This window comes from Bacillus rossius, assembly GCF_032445375.1.
Source record: "Bacillus rossius redtenbacheri isolate Brsri chromosome 4 unlocalized genomic scaffold, Brsri_v3 Brsri_v3_scf4_2, whole genome shotgun sequence".
NCBI classification, from domain to species: domain Eukaryota; kingdom Metazoa; phylum Arthropoda; class Insecta; order Phasmatodea; family Bacillidae; genus Bacillus; species Bacillus rossius.
The window spans coordinates 46231153-46250970 of NW_026962011.1; the positions used below are offsets into that span (position 1 = coordinate 46231153).

The following is a 19818-nucleotide window of genomic DNA, read 5'->3' on the forward strand; positions in this document are numbered from 1 at the left end:
CCTGCCTCTTCAATGTCAGACACAGCACCAGTGTAGATTATAAAATCTAGCACAAAACCAGTGTCACAATCACACAATACAAATATTTTTATACCAAAACGACTTCTTTTTGAGGGAATGTATTGCTTGAAAGATAATCTTCCCTTGAAGAGCAGGAGACTCTCGTCAATACACAAGTTGGCAAATGGATTCATTGCAGATCTGAAGGTCTCCCTGAGACTGTCAACAAGTGTGCGAATTTTACATAGCCTATCACCATTTGCAGGAACTTTGTTGTCAGAAAAATGCAACATTCTCAACAATAAAAGAAAACGGTCTCGGGACATGATTTCTGGGAAAGCTGGTGTTTTTAGAAGAGCGTCTCGGGACCAATACTCTCGTTTATGCTGATTTTTTTTGTTATTGGCATAAGCATGCAGACAGCTAAAAATGTGTACATTTCCTCCCAGTTGGTCTTTGCCCATTTACTGAGGCGGGAATGCTCAGATGGAGAGGTGCTTTCAACAATGAAATCAAAGTATCTATTAGTTTCTGTAGCAATATGCTCCATAACTGACTTTGAAAAAAAATTGTAAAAAAAATCACTAACGTTTTCAGCTTCAGTCAAACAAGTTTGATTACCAGAACTTTTTTCTTCAAAATAATGAATATGAGGCACAAATTCACCCTGTGTCCAAGCTATTTCTTCTGGTCTTATTTTTTCTGCTGTTGGTTCGTATTCCTGCTCTTCATCGCTCGTTTCACTTTCTGACTGTGAACTAGGGAATCTTTGCTTCGCTGGTGATCGTGATGTCAACGTGGAAGGTCCTGGTTGTGATTTATCAGATTCCCAGCCATCGTCCCTGCTTGAAATGCTACTCACATCGTCGCCATCACTATCTGCAAGCATTGCTAGCAGTTCCTCATTTGTGTATTTTTTTCGTGCCATGGATAAATACTACAAAGAACTAAATCAATATTTCACATACCGTTTATACAGAACCACTAAAAATACGATCCTCTTCAAAGAACCAAAAACATGATCAACTGAAACAACTATGAATAACAAGTAGGCCTTCAGTTTACTCCTAAAGAATTTAAAACAGCGCGAGTTTCGTTATTTCTGCGACCAAACAAGACATACACAATAAGGTGTGAAAATATTTCCCGAGCTCGAAAAAAATAGTAATATAAGCGCTATCTATGAGTGAACAAAAAAAAAAAATAACTATCCGAGTTGTAAAGTACAAACACAACACAATCGACTACTGTTCTCTCGAGCATACACACGCGATGCGACACGTACACACTCTGTTGGGAAAGAAAACAGTTACAGTATCTATACTCTCAAACCTCGAATGCAGGCCACGAAGATCGATAAACACTACATAAGTTACAGAAACGGCTACTAGATAGTGTTGGTTTATAGACGTACTTATATGTCTAGCAGTGAAAGCGAAAGTAGCGAGACGAATATAGTCGTCCTTCGCACAGGCAATGCTATTTAGATAGGACGGATATATTCGTCCTTAGCACACACAGAACACAATTTACGTACGAATATTTTCGTCTGTAGCAGTGAAAGGGTTAAAGTTATGTCGTTGGAAAATTCACCTACATTTTCAAACGTTCACATACATGAGAATTTTAAAAGGCAGTAAATATCAATAATGGCAAACATTTAAGTTTTAGAAATTGATAGAAAAAATATTTAAAAAAATTAAAGTGTTAAATTGCTATTTTCAAAACAATGTGGTGATAAATTCTCAGAAAGACATTTCACGTAAATTTTCTTTGCAGTTAAGGTACACTAATTTCACAGTCTAGGTATTTTTTTATGCTCATAAAAAGAAATCACTTCAGTAATGGTAATGTAAGTGAAAAATATTGTGCATGCTGTATTTTATTTATAAGTTAGAAAAAACTTGAGAAAAATACACAAGCATTCATGAAGTGTTGGTTCAGTAAAGTCAGCACTGCACAGAGAAATAGCACGGTCTGGTAGTAAGTAACATCCAACTATGCAGGAAACTTTGGTGCAGCACATCTGCTGAAACTAATCCATGTTCAGGAGTCAGACTTCTCGTAAAATACACATTAAGTGACAAGTGCTGAAAAGTAAAATTTTTTTCAAGGTGTAGTATGCCAACCAATTAAAAATTTCAACTAAAGCAAAAGAATTACACTGTTTACCAAGTGTATACACTATACTAAGCACTTTCGAGATGCAATTTAGGTGATTTTTCCATTTGAAAATTTTTTTAAACATTTTTTTTTCTTTTACAAAGGTTTAACTTTGCATTTTAATAAAACAATATTGGTTTCAAAACCATGAGGAAATGACATGCAAGTTATAGGTAATTTTTTTGTATCGGCTGGAAATACTAATTGTGCAATATAAGAATCACTGTCAATAAAACTTATTTAGTTCCTGTTGCTAGCAAAAAAAAAATCCAAACAATGTGCACTGCTATTAGCAGGCCATACAAATATATCAATAGTGATGAAGAAACCACAATTCTGACATAACACTTTTGATCGTGTGATATCTCCACAAATGTCACCAAAACCAACTTCTGGTTCAACAGTGCAGTGCTGATTCCACTGTACTTGGAATCTTGTCAAGGTCATTACCTAATTTCTGCAATATCAGTGCCCTATCTTACAGCCTTTACCTTAATATTACAAAAATTTAATTTGCTTGAAAAGAATTTTAGCTCTCAGAGTCAAGCTTTGATTTATTGCTCGCAGGTTTGGGTGGGACTGAAAGAATAATTGCTTTCTTTTTTTTTGTGAACAAAAGTAACAGTAAATTGCACATTATGCTTAAAAAACTAAATAGTTAACCAAAGTAAAAGTGAAGCTTCATATACAAGGAAACAGTATTTGAATGTGAAAATGCTACAGAGGTACTACATGTTACATTATTTCACAAGAAAAAAGAAAATCATGAACCACTTTACACAATAATAATTTAATTAACATTTAAAATAGCAATATTTGAATTGAGACTTTTCTCCAACTGTTGGCTGTAGAGCCTACTAAAGTAAAGGCTCTTAAATCCAGCATAACCGATTTTGCCAGATTATTGAATGTCCATATATTTTTTAAGAAAACACCAAAAAATATACCATACAGTACAAAACAATATTTGAAACACGTAATTAGCTATTCTATGGCTGTACATTCTACACAGTTGCTAAATTGTGTAAATGTTATATGTAACCCACTATAAAAAACGAGTCCACTGGCAAAAAAATTCAAATGTGTGTGGCACTATCGGCGCTGCTGGATAACAGAATTGGCAGAACCAAAGAATGTTGAATTAAAGAATGCCAACTTTACTGCAAACATCCCCATTTTTTCCTAGACATTCTCTTCAAAATGTAACTACTAACCAATTACACTGACGTTAGTCAAAGTTTTAAATTTAACCTAGAGGCACAAGCAGTGTCAATGTAAAATCCACTTTATATTATAATTGCAAAAGCATTCACAAATCCACAAATCAACACACTTATAACAACAACAACAACAACAACTTAGTGACAACAAAATTATAAATTACAATTTTTTTTTTAAAAATTACATAACTATAAACTATACACACCTACTCAGATTCAATATAATTAAGAACTTTGGTGAACACAATAAAAAATCAATCTATTTGTGCAAGTATATCTGGTAAAATATATAGTATATGTTTAACTGTTATAAAATTCAGGAAGGCACAACACATTTTTTAATAGTGCATATGTGGAATGTAACAACAACAAAAAAACAAGTAAAGTTCCAAAAAAGAACACTTACTCCACAAGCGTTTGACAGCATCACTGTGGATACAGCAAGCCACGACTTTCAAGAGACTCCTTAAGGGTCATGAAGAACTGCACCTGGTTCTCAGGTTTGAGACTGTACACATTCTGCAGCAACTTCTGCGGGGAGGGCACTCGAATGAAGCTGGTTATGTAGACATTGACAAACGTGGCCATCAAGAACTGACAGTCAAAGCGATCGACTATTCCTCCGTGGCCCGGGATGACATCACCAAAATCCTTGATCTTGAACGCCCTCTTAAAACCGCTGGCAAAAAACCCGCCAAACGGACCGATGATGGAACTGAACATAGACATCGCGAGGGAATGGAGAAGGAACGGATACAATCGTACCGACTTGACACCAAACAACCCCCAAGGTAGAGAGTACTCCTGTAGCTGAAACAGTGGCGAAGGCTCACAATCTAGGGTCATTTGCTCCAGAGTCTCATTGTACTCGATTGGGCAGATGAAAAACTTGAACTGGCACATGATGTAAGACATCACCAACCCAAATATGATGGTCGAGATTCCTCCCCCGATAAACCCTTCCCACGTCTTCTTTGGTGAAAGTTTGATAAGCGGTGTTCTGCCAAAGAAAAATCCAAAAACATACGCCATCATGTCGTTGCATATGACCATGGAAACTGGCACGAGGAACCAAATGAGGCCCTCAAACAAGTTTTGAATTATAAGGTAGCTCTCTGTCACAATGATAAACAGGGCAACGTGAGTCCAGGCAAAAAGCGAGAACTGCTTCATGTAATATTTCTTCACCAGAGACAGCACAAACCAGATGAAGCCAATCAGATACAAGAAGAATGAGATGAACCTGTGGTGAACCACTAGGAACTGAAGATAGTTAACTCGATTGATCAGGACACTAAAATAATCTATTAAACTCTCTCCATAACAGAAGTAGTTGGTGGTCAGAAGAAAATACCAGGACAAGGAGCGAAACCATGGCAGGCCATGTATGCGATACACAGTGTAGCCAATATCGATTATCTCCTGGTAGCACTTCACTTGGATTATCAGCGTGATCATCATCAGAGCTAGAGGTCCCTGGTATATCACAAAACAGAAACCAGTGATCATGAAGACTGTGAAAATGCCACGCACCACCCAATTCCTCCATCGTGATGACAGACGCTGCAAATATGGATCCAAGACCTTTGGTATCTTATCTGTTCCCTTAGGGACTACTGTGGGAAACTTACTGTCCCCTTTCTCGTCTGGTGACTTGTCTTCGGAGTCGCCATCTTCGAGTTTTGACTCACTTTCTGAGTCCGGGGATTCGTCTTTGCTGTCACTGAATTTTCTCTTCCGTAGTTCAGGCATTGCTACAATTCTTAAAGGGTTTACACAAAAGACAATAGGTTTTAACTTATAAAGTTCAAACAGACGTGATCAGACTTTAATCTTCCTGTTGATCAGCTGGTTTGTTGCGTCGAGGAGATTCAATTTCGACTGTCACTGGACCGTCGTTTACTATGTTTACCTCCATGTAAGCCCCAAACTTACCATCTGAAACAAAAATATTCTTTTAGCCAACAAATTAAGCCTCAAAATTTTTTACAGTTGCAATAAATGTGATAAAATACCAAACTTTACATACACTACATACATCAAAACAATCTTAGGATAATATATTGTGTAATAAGTTTTAAAAATTAAGCACTGGACCTATAACTACACACAGTTTTTTTACAGAACCATTGAACAATTTTTTAATGAAACATTAATTCATTTGAAATAGTAATGGCCAGACACTGAAAAATCTGGTTCTGATACAGGTTTCAATAATACTTTACCAATTCAATAGCAGATAACCGATATTTTTTATGGTTTGAAAACATATTTTGTCAGTAAGTGCATTGAACAAACTAGTGTCAGTAAATTTATTGTAACTAATGTGTTAAGCTCAAAGGCACACTGAGAACTCGATTTTTAACATAATGATGCATTAGTGAAAAACTCTTATTAACTGCAAATTTTACTGGACCTCATGTATGTATGGTAAATAGCAATTGCAGACTGAGAGTTTTCCAGATCAGGGCCATGCCGCTACTACGTTTAACCTGTTTTCTTCTGCAAGTTTCAGACTTTCAATTATAAATTAGGCCCCAGATGAACGGTGCAGGCCCAGGTAGACCACTGATCCACCGGGATGTTAGTTCCCGTTTATTTCACAGCTAGAGAACAAAATCGCTAGAGACATTCTTTTGTTAAGGCATTGTGACTAGTGATCTGCAAAAGTGAGTGTTTTCTTTCAGACAAAACATCTGCCATACATTTATTTTTTCCAGGAGAAGAATAAATTTCAAAATTCAAATAAAACTCTTTTACTTAAATTCAAACATTGCAAGTTTTGGATACGGACAGTAATGGTTACTAATATTGACTTAAATAAAATTTTGTGTCACTCCTTACCACTATGTTATTTGTCATAGGCTCACCTGTGTTGATAGCATACAGCTGTCTGATATTGCTTTCTATAACGCCAGCGTTTTCTGTGAATCAACTAATATCTTAAATAGGGGTGTACAGATATTGACATACTGATTTTCATACAGCAAGTAATGAGATCTGAAAATATTTTTCGTATAATCAAAAGAAAAAAATTCTTAAAAACACAAAAATCATAATTTATTATATGAGTACATGAAATCTCACCAATATTAGCATAAAATGTAAGTGGAAATTTGTGCCAAAATTACGCCCTTTCGCAGTTAATTTTTTCCATTGCTACAATGTTTTAAAATAATTTATTATTCCACATAATCATGGGAATATTTACCAACATAGCTATCGGCTGATTCGAACGATCGCACCCCTACATGACTTGCTACTCTAATTTCAAATAATTGTACCTAATTCGCCTGAGTGTCCGTTTCTTTAGTTCCACATAATCGCTAGGTTATTTACCGACATAGCTATGCCGCCTGGCTTGAATCAGTACACGCCTGAACGACTACTCTTTTTTTCACCACAAAATCGTGTGGTTGTTTTACCAACGTAGCCACGTCGCCAAGGTTCCAATCAACGCACCCCGTAAATGACTGGCTCCTTTAATTCCACGTAATTGCCCAGTCATTTCCTGATGGCGGCAGTGGCCTCCCGACTCGCATACCTTTGACCAGGTCCGCCTCGTAGTTGCTCCTCAGCAACGCCAGGAACTCGTCGTAGAACTGCTGCGACCGGTCGGAGGGCATCGCATCGTGGAAGTCCAGCTTGTTCCCTTTGAGCGCGGAGCAGAGCGTGAACTGGCTGACGCACAGGACCTCCAGGCGCCTGTCCTTGGCCCCTGCCCCCCACTTCCTGCCCGTGGCGTCCTCGAACAGCCGCAAGCTCAGGATCTTCCGCGCTCTGCAGACACGCATCGGGCCGTGTCGCGGGCAGGCACACCACCACACACACACTCTTTCTTTGAATAAGGCTCTGTTCCACACGCTCATTTTTTTTTAATTTCCTTATATTTTTTGAGGACTTTTTCTCATTAGTAGAGGCCTACAAAATTCGCGGATTCATTCGTTGATAGGCTAGAATTCAAACACATATACCTCTTAGATAATTTCGCTATTGGCTTACTGTTCATCTGGACGAATCTCAACCAGTTACAAACCCTCAACCAAAGAAGGATCGAATCACAGACAAACCAGCTGAGACGACTTACAAGTCGGTCAGCCAATGAACTTGCGTTATTTGCCCGAGTGTACAGGGGTATGTGCAGTCTATCCTGAAGGCCATCGAAACCGCGAATTCTGCAGGTCTCTACTCATTAGCTATTTACTAAATGTTATCTAACAATAAATAGTTATGCACATGTCAATAATAATTATCAATGTTAAGACCTTTTACAGTTTGTAAGTAAAAGTTTAGTAAATATCTAGTGAGGTAATTTTTTACTCAACAACAAATGCAAGATAGCTGTAAGGATATACAGGGATAAACCTTAATATTTGTGAGAGAAAAAATTTATCAACCAACTCGGCATGTGAGACAGAGAGCCTGAAACACTGGTGAATTGTTTCAACTTTGTGAGGGCATTTCATAACACTTTCCAGTTCTAGATGTTTACTCAAAGTGAAAGTTTTCTTTAGTGCACTCCTGAAAATCTACCTACGCATTGTTTAAACCATTTTCGCATTTTCTTTCAGTCATGATGTTAAAATACCAAACTGGTTACTTTAATATGTTGTAGACTGCTCTAGCTGCATGCCTGGCTACATTTAAATAAAATTTGACATAGTTGTGAACGGATTAAACATCTAGAAATTTAACATGTCATGTAATACATGTTAGTTTATGACATACAATATATGCATTTCATGGAAATGGGTAGTACCTATGAAATGTTTGTTTTGACAAGACAATCTGCTTTGTTAGATTTACAAGAAAACAAATACAGCTTTTTTCATTTAACTATGTGTGAAAACTAATACAATTTTGTTTTATTAAACTATGTGTAAAACAAAGCAAAACCATTTTATTAATGGAAGAGGAATGATATTAACACCACGTATTCAGAGATAAATGATCTAAATTATTACAAAAAAAACTAAAAGCTGATTTTATAGGGATTTTTTTTCATTTAATATATATTAAAAATAAAATTTTGTTTGTAATTTACAAGGAGATTTCCAACCAACACCAAGCATGCTAAGTAAACATTTTACTTGAAATACACAACAAGAAAAATAGGTCACTTTCTACAATCATTTTAAAATTTAAAAATTAATGCAATTCTACTAATATTCACTAAAATTGAACATAGTCACCTCTGTAATAACTAGCCTAAATCACATAGTAATAAGAACCTGCTTTGGATACACTAAGACCATATTTTATGTAATAAGTAAAAAATGAAGTGCTCTGATTGATGAGGTAAATTAATTGGTACAAACACCACACATGATCTAATGATCTCATGTAAATAAATATCTAGGTAAGACAAAATGCACTTAAAAAAAATTAGCAGATAATTAAAAATTTAGTTTAGTTTAATAAATCTAATAAATATTTTTAGTATATAAAAATTTGCTCAGCAAGATTAGACAACTCATGATTGACCAAACTACAATGGCACAATAATAATACTATATAAATAAAATTATTATCTAGGCCTACCTACTTAAAAGAAGTAGCAAATTACCTACTTAAAAGAAGTAGCAAATTCATTTTTATATGCTTTTAATTAGAAGTAAAAATTAATTTTATAAAATGTAGCAACTTAACTACTGTAATTATTATAGTCAGAGTTGACCCCCCCCCCCTCCCCCCCAACAAATGGAAATAATTAGAAAGCAAACAGCGGGCAAAGTGGTCATAAACCCCCCTTCCACACCAAAATGAAATTCTGCATACGCGATGATTAGGCTACTTAAAATTGATAACTTTTTAACATGAAATAATGAATGGTAATATGCAAAGTACCTAAATATAATCAACAATTAGTTATTTAGGAATACATATTTATCTAAAAAAATTTAACAGTGTTATGAGCTGTAGCAAATTTTAACTGGAAAAATGTTTGAATTTACTCCTTGCTAGGAATTGTCTACTTTTTTACTTTTGAAGTAAGGTATTTAAAATTCACACACTGAGTACATAATGTATTAACACACAAGACTTCATTTTCCAAGCAAATCTCTCTTCAAACCATCTACAAACCTAAACAGCCACTCAAAAGGAGAAAAAAAGTGCATGAGTCTCAGTACTCACCAGAGATGTAGAATTTTATCTCCTAAACAAAAAAATTCATGTGTTCTCACGTTACAAATACACTTGTAATACAAAATTCGGACACTAAATTTAACATAGAATTCTTTGAACGGATGCAATGAGTGATAAATATACACAAATTGTGTTTTCAACTACATTTCTGGACACCAATCACACATAGTTTCCACACCCGGCGCTGGAATAAACTACGTCGACTCACGGATCATTTGATTTCAAACAAAATATTTTTAACTATATGATGAAATGGCTATAAAAGAAAAGACTAGAAAAAATACTAAATCCCGGCTTTGGACCTGATTTTTTTGACAAGGAATTTTATTAAAATACTGCCCATCTTGTTAAATTTCACTAAACAGTTTCCCTTCGTCTTCAAGAAATTTGGTTTGCGCCATTCGCCACAGATGGCAGCACGTGGTTACACATTTCCGTTTCCTGACTTCCATCGCATTATTCACGAAATTACTTCTCCCAAATGCCATATACCTAGAGTTAAGATGTTACACATAATTTAAAAAAAAAACACATCTGCAAACATAAAATCCACACCAACATGTTGTTAATAGTAACAATAAAAACTCAACCCATTAAAACCAAAACATTCTAGTTACTATTCTAGATAATTTACAAAATAATTAGCTAGTGCTGTAATTTTGAGCCAGTCACAATAATACATGAACTTATTAAAGTCCAATAAGATAATATACAAGCCTTATATTATTCACAAACAACTATATCAGCCAATTAACAGATTGAACTTACATGAACTCCATATCTTTCTTGGTATCGTCTCTGGATATGCCAATAAAAACGCACAAGCCTCTCCCAATTGAACTGATTACTTCATCTTCAACTGAGGGAGGTTGGCAATAACCGGAAAATGAAATAAAATTAATTTTGATCTCAACAAAAATTTTCGCCATCAAATTACTCAGATTAATAACATTTGGTTGTTTAATAAAGGTAAACAAAGTTATGAGCAACACAATACTTGACTTCACACTAAATTAAATATAACACTACAAATATTGTAAATATCAATAGGCATTTTTGGATGAATTAATTGTACATTTAGTAGACCAACCAAAACAACGCAGTAGTTTAAGCCACATTACTAGCATTGTGCAGTTGGCATAGCCTTACAGAGTGTTTAAGGACCCTGCCTATCTGGACACACAGTGTACAGAACTTCAGAAAATACCACACGATTTGAATAAAATTGCTGAAGATATCCGACTGGGGTTTGTTTACAAAAAGCATTTACAAATACAGTGAGAGCAGATAAGTAGTTCTGTTTCAGTATTTAATTTTTTTACTGTATTTTTTGAAGAGTGAAAATGGCTAAAACACTTGTTTTCAGAATAAATATTTGACATGAAATATCTGGTACAATAGAAGCACCAATGGGCATCACATTTAACATCCTGCTTCACTAGCACAAATGCCCTGATTAGGCGGGGCCCTTAAATGCACAATGCTTTTACAAAATTTGTATTTCATATTTTAAAACAATTATCAGGGATTTTCACAGGTTTTACCAAATAAGAGGCTGATTTCCACCAATAAATGAAGCAGTTCTCGGCAGAGCAATATGCACTTTCAAATCATCTCGTATTGTTTTACCACATTACGTATATCTAACGTATCTACATAACTTTCTTTATCAAGATTATAGATGTTTACTTGTGGTACAAAATAAATACTATTATCATATCTTTGCTCACCTGAAACTATAATAATTACATAAATTGCTGCAAAAATGGTATATTACCCATTGCATAAATTGTGTGTATTACTTATTGCTACTTGTATGATAATATGGTGATGTGCAAAATAAGACCGCTATTGTCTTAGCAGGAACTGACACCACCAAGACACGCTCAATATGTGGCATCAGACTTTATATGGTCTGCACCATTATGGCCAAAAATCTACCAGCATGAAAGTCAATGACTTCAGATTTGAATTTTTGATCATTTACCATTGTAATATCACCACTCATAAAATACTTTTTTTTTTTTTTGTAAAATATAGTGTATCAATTAGCAGCTAATCAACTAAATTCTTTTGAACGAAAGTGTTTTGGACAAAATCTGGCTTTTGGAGATATATACATTTCCCCAACCCCGTAAGTCTAGCTCAATACAAGTAGGAAAAAATTCAAAATACTTTTAGGCTAACTATTTTCTATTTTCACATTCCAGCATTGAGTCTAGATTTTCCTTTATTCTGTGGGGATATAAAACATCAGATGCAGCATAACTTTTTTTGTTTGTCTGTTAAATTTTCATTTCCACAATCAGAAGATTGCTGCTGCTTGTTTTGTTTAGTATCAAACAGCTCTATGATTATCTGTGTAAGTGCAAACTAAACATGAAGCTCTTTCCGTGCAATAGCACGGAAGTGCCCAAGTTTGCAGGTAGTAATGTATTATACAGACATCAAATCGTGCAAAGTTAAATATTTTGGTTATACATATTTTTATTTTATAATATTTTTCTCAAATTTGGAGAACTATAATAATTTTTGAATTGAATCAAATGAGCCTTGCCATCATCAAAACAGAACTGCACAAGTCAAAATCTGTCTCTGCTAAGCAGTAGCTCCGCTGTTTTCGACAGCTATAGGTTTTATATCATCTGGTATTGCACTTGTTGGCAGATTGTCTTTATAGACAAATATTCTCATAAATTTACTACATTTTATGGCACATATGATAAAAAAAAATCTATCTTGAGCATATGATGAAATATGGCCTCCCACATTTGTCATATACATGGGGTTTACATATTGTGATATACACCAATAATCAGAAGTAAAATCAAAGCATAGATTAACTGGGAGTAGCTCAGTAGGTAAAGCACAACCTTTCCAAGATTGAGATCAATGGTTCAAAACCCTACTCACTCTATTTATTTAACATAAAATAAATCATTGATTGATAACCTAATAAATTTAGCTATACTAAAAGTAGTTAAAAGCTTTTTAGAAAAATATTATAAAATGTATTAAGGAGGTGACATGGATGATGATATACAAGAAACTTTCTCTACTGAAAAAAATACAAAAGATAGTCTGAATAAGGTAATACGCGATACCACAAAGCAAAATAATCTTGATCCTACGGCTTTCCAAAAATATAAAAATTTGCAGAAAAGCTTGCTGAACTACTTGTTGATAGAAACAGTATGAGTAAGGGAGAAGCTAATATTCTTGTAAAAGATAAGGTGAGTGATTGGGGACTAGCCAAGTATCTTCTGCTTCAAAGTGATTTAAATGAGCAAACTAAAGCTCTTGACACAGTGAAGCAAGAAATAAAGAAAAACTGAGTATTGGCTTGAGTATGCTCAATTAAAAATGCAATGTGAGAACACAGACAATATTTGGAAATATTGTTCATTAGTTCTTTAACACTAAAAAAAAGTAAAAAATAAATAAAAAAAAATATTTTAGTTAATGATCTAGCCTTACAAACAAGATTAGCAGAAGAGTTGAGAAAAAATCCGGGACAAACGAAAGGACATACCAGAGCTCCAGATATTCCTGGACTAAAAGATACAATTGGTCCTAAAGGTAATCAAGGGAGTTTAGGTCCTCAAGGATTGGATGGAGTGCCTGGTCCCATGGGAATAAAAGGTGATATGCATGAAACTGGAGCATAAGGAGAAGATGGATTACCAGGTATAAAAGGTAAGCCAGGTACAGATGGATTAAAAGGATATATAGGTCCTATAGGCCCTCAAGGCACCCACAAGGTGAAAATTTTGTTAAAAGATTTATTTTTAAAAGAAAGGACTGAGCTCCTTTAAATGCACCACTCATGTTGCTCCCATTGTCATATTCTTATCCTCTGCCATTTTCAATAGGAATGTAGAGTATTTCAAGGGTTGCTTGGATCAACTCGGCTATTTTTTCTCTTGTGTTTTTACTGCAGACATTGAACTCTAAAAATCTTTCTTGAAGTTCATATTTGTTTGATGACTCATTGAAATTGACATATCTTATTACAAATGCTGTGTGCTCCAAGTGACTAGAATCAGAAGTGGCATCTACTATGATTGCAAAATATTTAGATTTGTTAAACTCCTTGATGATAGCCAACCTAACATGTTGAGCACAACAAGAAATGAATTCGTTTCAAATTTCTCTAGATAAATAATGACATTGTAGCCTTTTGCAAGACCTCTGAGACTCTCAAACTACATCAACATGTTTTGCTAGTAAAGGGTTGTAATGACTCAACAGTTCAATAGTCCTAAAAAAATGTTCATTATTTATTTCCCCAAATGTTTCAGTAGTTTCTCTGAATGGCAGGCCACTTTCACTGAGAAATAAGGTAACATCAATTAAACGCCGTTTCCAAAAATTTGATTCATTTGCTACCGTATTTGTTTCTCCAAGCTTTTAAATATGGTTTTTGAGTGAACAAGATGAATTTTTAAATTCTTCCACTTTATGCAACATTCTTTGTGGCTATTGCTGTTTTGGTGTTCAGGGATTTTATCGTACAACTTTTTCCATTTCCAATTTTTGGAATAGCCTGATACAGACGCAAATTGAGAACGAACTGATTCTGGTTTATTTGAAAATAATATGCAAGGAAAACAAAACCATGCTTGTCGGCTATCACTCCAAACCAGCCAGTCTCTTGGTACAAATTCATTGTTTGGCAGTTTGCACTTAAGCTGAGACAAAGTAAATGCATGTGAAGTAGCATCGGGGGGTAATGAGTTTGGTGTAACTAGGGTGCTCTCAAAACAGCTTGCTCTATTTCTTTATTGTTCATTGTCACAGATGTAAGAAATCCAATGTCAAACTTGCCAGTTTCCACCCCTTCAACCTGATTAAAACTCTTATGAGAGTTACCCGTTTTGATTATTTATTTTTGTTTCAGTGGTACAGATAACATATCTGGCAAATCTATAACAGTCATAGATTACTCGGCATTTGACACAGTTTGAACATCATTACACAATGATGAGTTAAAATCTTCAGAACAACGGGGAATTTTGAACAAATTATCTGCCTCCTTACTTTGTTTTTCATCTGCGATAGATGACGAAAACCCAATATTAAAACAATTTGTCTGACCGTTATTAGCATTTTATTCTTTTTGCTGATTTTCTTTAAACTTTAAAAACTTGCATTTTTAAATAAAAATATATATTTTAAAAATTGACATGTATCGATGAGCTTAACAAATCTGCTCTCATATTTCTAGCTCCGAACAAAATTAGACTCCATGTATATTAAATATGTCACGTAACAAATATTTTTTAAGCTACCCTATTTATTATCTGCATGTTCAGTGATAAACACCACAGTTTCTGGCGTGAGATTTCAGATCTTCGTACTTACAGGTCACATTCCAAACAAACACGCATGCACACACACAAACACAGATATATATAACAAAATTATTCTTTGACAGCTGTATGTGTGCACTGTGCCCACTGTAACACACACTAAAACTGAATGAAAAGGGTAGACAAATCGAGGAGCGTAAATAAATCTGAGTTACTGGCTGCAACCGAAGCTGTCCCACTTATTATCTTAAAATAAAATCTTACCCACACAACATCCACCTGCCGTGGCTGGCAGATTTTTCATTGCCTCATCAGTTTTAAACATTCCGCCGCCAAGCGATAACCAAGCTTCCTCTTCCTCTAAGATGAAACAAAATCTCTTACAATTTTTTTATCTTTTCTTGTATGTAGTCTGTTATAACTTTCTTCCAAGCAGATATGCTTGTACAAAGTTACCATGGCCATGACTGTAAACGTGATATCTTAAAGTTTCCAGCATGTAATTTTTATCCTGCTTTCAGGGTGGTTCCATGCATAAAAAAGCCTTGAAATGTAACCTCCATTTCCCAGACCCCGCAGATACCCCCCCCCCCCCCCTTTGCCACCCTCTCGACGGCCCTGATGTAGAATATGAAGTTTTGGTAATAGATGAAATTTAAACACCAGTAGGTAGAGAAGAAAAAAAGCCAAAATGCTTCGCTTCTGGAAAGAAAAAAAGACATACCATAAAAATGCAAGCAGAGGAGAAGAGTAAAAAAATTGTATGCACATCCTTCTCCAATGGTAGAAAGCATGATTTTTGAATGATTAGAAAATCAAAGGAAGTAATATTCTCGAAACTAAAATCTTAGCTGATGCTGGTTACAGAGAAGTGCGAAAGATACATAAAAATGTTGAATTCCCGCACAGAAAAAAAAAATAAACCAATGAGCAAAGAACAAAAAAAAAGAGAACAGAACAACACATGAGCCAAAAGGGCAAATAGTTGAGAATGTAATTGGTTTTTTGAAAAGGTTTAAAATCATATTGGATGGATATGGAAACAGACAAAAATGTTTTGGTTTAAGATTTAATTTCTTTGCTGCTGTTCACGATTTTGAGCTTCAACATGAATTCTGAAAGAAGTCTTTACTCCTATCTGCTAATTCTGGCTTTACTTGTGCTTCAATTTTCTCATACGATGTCATTCCCAGCATGACATCAAACTCAACTGTTTTTATGGTCAAAATCCCATGAATTGGTATAATTGCAGTTTTTCCTATGATATTTTTGATAAAGTGCTTAAAATTGGTTGCTCATTGCTTTGTAATGACAGAAGTTCATATAATTATTAATGTTATTTATATTTATATTATGTTCACAGTGAAACAGATTTAAATGAACATGGCTGCACTACAAGAACAAGTTGAATGAACAAGAGAACATGCGAATGGCTTATGTTTGTGGATAACATACCTACTGTTCAACATAAATTAAAATTTACGCTCAGCACCTTTACTCATTCTCTAATAAAAACTATGTCTGTTGCTACACCTCTTGGGGTGCAATAGTTGAGGTAAAAATGTTATTACCAAACAAATATTTGTAATTTCACTTTTTACAGAAACACTGATAGTTGTACATTTTGGTTCATTCTTCGCTTTTACATTTGTACTGACTCATAATTATGGCAGGATGGCCAACACTTGAGTGAGTTAGCACTGGCATTCGGCAGTCGTAACTATATGCGGCATTGCAGACCACTGCCTTTCCCAATTTTTCCACAATAATTTTGAGAGTAATGTTTGTTTTCAAGTAATGTGGTATTTCAGCTGATTATATGGTTGAAGGTCATTGTAAGGAAATTTCATAGTAATTGAAAAATAATCTATTTATTTCAAACATTTTACATTTAAAGTGTGATTATTGTATTGAAAATTTAGTTTACTCCATGCAGATAAAAGATATGCTTGTTAAAATCAACATTTTATCAATGTTACAAGGTTTTGGAATTATATTTTGTTTTGTCATGTGGCTTGTTACTGATAGCTAGTTGGAAAACATACCCCTGGTGAATGACAGAAAAAGTTTGGTTCTTTAAAACGTTGGGAGTAGAAATTTTTAGACATTTAGACCGTCTGGGTGTATAGTCTCACGCCATTATTCATAAATATTCTACTACGAATTGCACATAATAAATAATGTTTAGTGAAAGCTAAAAATACCAAAAGATATTTGGTAATTTTATGAATAACTGCAGGTATGATTAAATATAAGGAATCTTCAAAGTTCCTCGAATACAACATTTTACCAAAGCAACTAAGGTAGAGCTTCGGGTGACGTCGTACCAAGTTATCTAAAACGAGAAATTTATGTTAGTAAGAAGAATTTTGTCCAGTCTAAGAAACTGTAAAAAGATTATTTCTCCGAGTGACATATGATCAAATCAAGAGACACTAAAGGTGTTGGTGATAAATATAAACTTCGGTACCCATCAAGATTGTGCTTCTTCAAGAAACAACTGAAAGACAATTATGTGTTCATTTGTGCCAGCCAATTTACTTTAGCTACAACGACTAGAACTTTTGAGAAGTTGTGGTGAAGTAAGAAGTAATCTATTGTCTACACTTTGGCAGTGCGAGACGCAGCATCAGAACACCGTAGAAACTTTGTCCTTAAAACTACAGCATCAAGTAGAATAATTGTTATCCATAGTGGATTATTCCGCATTAATTGCTAATCAGAACAATCATGGTATTGCAGTGGTAATACCACTGGTGCGTATTGCTTAGTATTAATAGTAATTAAGTGTTATGGTATGTAAAGATCATGTAGCAGCATTTAAAGTACAAGCTATTGTAACAAATTCATAAATTAATTATTTCAATTTGAGCTATTTTTAACTAACATTTGAGAGTATTGTGTTTCACGTACTATATCTATAAAAATATTCCAGAGGTGCCTTACTACTTTGCTCTTGACCGTGATTAGTTCATGCATCCTTAACTATTTTGAAAGCAAATCACTAGAAAAGTTAAATGTGTAAATTTAGTATGTGAACTTAAATTCAGATAAAATTTAATGATTAACATTCTAGGTCTGGAAGCTATTAAAAAAGCCAATGTATGAGTCACACATTGAGTGTTATGTTGTAAATAATTGAAAATTACTACTTAGGTATGCCTTTCTTTTATGTGCAGTGTCAACTGTGTGATAAAATTTGTTGGTACGGTAATTTTTAAGATAACCCAAGTATACTCATTCATAAAACTCATAAGGTTTCTTTTGATTACTAGCAATAGGTAGCTGGATTATTTTGTTTTATCACTCAAATACTAAATAAATATATTGGCACCCATAATATAAAGTTACTTGTATTCCTGTGTGGTAAAATAAGTTCAAACTCCACGAGTAACAGTAATGGCAGTACTTGGTTCAAACCAACTTTGGTCGTTCCAATGTAGAACTTAAAATTAAACTCAGTCAGCATATTATAGTGGCCTAGTTTTGTATTTGCATTTTATTGACATGAATATTATAATAATAACCTTAATTTTAAATCTTTAACTTAATTAGAAAAGCCACTGAAATATGTTTTTTTACAAATTTTCACAAGGTTAATTACAATACGTGTAAACCATGAATGTCGGCGATAGCGTGAATACGAGGGTACTGTAATGTAAGTTGTAAACTGTTATTTTTTTAACAAACCAGTATGAATGAAGAAACCTTCTTTTCAGGGTAAATTCAAGAACATATCAAGTATATTGAAAACATATATTCCTATTTTTCGCAGGTAAAAGCGTAATGTAATGTAAAATATAAATTTTTTTTTTACAAACTATTAGGAATTACGAAACCATCCCTTCGGAGTAAATTTAGGGACAAGTGTATTTTTTTATATTATTATTATTATTATTATAGCTGCAATTGGGTACAGAAGTGCCCGGTGGCAAGCATTCTTCCTACTTTCCCCGCAATCTTCTTCTGAACTGATCCACACTCCCAGCCGACACACAATCCTCCTCCAGCCTATTCCATTCCGCTACCGTCCTCACGACCATCGCATTCTTTCCCCTTTCTGTCCTCCTCTCTTTGAAAACCTTCCTAGTATTTTCCTTCCTACTTCTAGGCATTCCCATTTTGACTTGTCTCCCCAGCTCTCCCCATCCTCCCACTCCACTCAGCACTTGGTATATCTTGATCAGTCTCTCCTTCTGTCTTCTATCCTTGAAGCTCTCCCATCTCATTCCTATCATCATCTCTGTGGTACTGCAGTCCCCCTTCCCTTCTCTATCCATTCTACTCCACAAAAGAGTGAAAACCATGTTTACCTATTTTCGTCTTTACGTTCTAAAAAGCCATGATACCCGAGTATTACCCAATATCTGTCAAATCTCATAAGCCTACTCTAAAAAATAAATACCAAAACTTACCAGAAACACTGGAACGAATAACTCGTTGAATTACCGCTTTCATTGTGGAACACTACACAACCACAACAAACAAAACGAACAACTGTCTGCAGGCTATACTAGTTCCTAGTTTGTTTTTTTCTTCCTTTTGATTACTACTTCGTGAGAACTTTATATATTTTGCTTAGTAATAAACAAAGATTAAATCAACAGTAAGCCAGCGATAATCATAAATACCGGCATAGATACAGTTAGAGAATACTACAACTCACGCGTTATGAGACCTTGCCGAATCGCTAACGCTCGAGCGCTTCGGAATTGTTTTGTCTATAGACCAATCATTTCATGTTTGATAATCAAAATATAATGTAATATTTCATTGTATTTTAATTGTCATTAAATCCATGAAAGTTTGGCCGACTCATTAAATTAACCTTAAATTTTTCGCAGTTAATTTTTTTTTCAGGTACCTACCTAAGTAATATTGCTGTATTTAATGCTGATTGGTAAGAATAACATTCTATCATAAAAAGCACAGACTATTTATATATTGTAAAATAGGTTTTAAGTAAACCTTTGAGG

At 34.5% G+C, this 19818-nt stretch overlaps 2 protein-coding genes across 3 annotated transcripts; both read right to left on the bottom strand.

The window, feature by feature from the left end:
- Window positions 1-2685: 2685 nt before the first annotated feature.
- On the bottom strand, window positions 2686-5135 carry LOC134542032 (phosphatidate cytidylyltransferase, photoreceptor-specific-like). Its single transcript, XM_063385877.1, has one exon. The coding sequence runs from the start codon at window positions 5133-5135 to the stop codon at window positions 3810-3812; it is 1326 nt and encodes a 441-aa protein (XP_063241947.1). The 3' UTR covers window positions 2686-3809.
- Window positions 2686-19531, bottom strand: LOC134542035 (D-aminoacyl-tRNA deacylase 1). Of its 2 annotated transcripts, XM_063385882.1 has the most exons (4): window positions 19258-19521; window positions 10299-10389; window positions 6928-7163; window positions 2686-5321 (listed from the first exon to the last, which is right to left on the bottom strand). In XM_063385882.1, exons 1-4 carry the CDS (start codon window positions 19298-19300, stop codon window positions 5212-5214), a joined length of 480 nt encoding a protein of 159 aa, XP_063241952.1. In that variant the 5' UTR covers window positions 19301-19521; the 3' UTR covers window positions 2686-5211. The 2 variants fall into 2 exon arrangements, 1 of the variants encoding a protein (XP_063241952.1); XR_010076725.1 differs by lacking the exons at window positions 2686-5321; window positions 10299-10389 and having other exon boundaries at window positions 7074-7163; window positions 19258-19531.
- Between the last annotated feature and the right edge of the window lie 287 nt (window positions 19532-19818).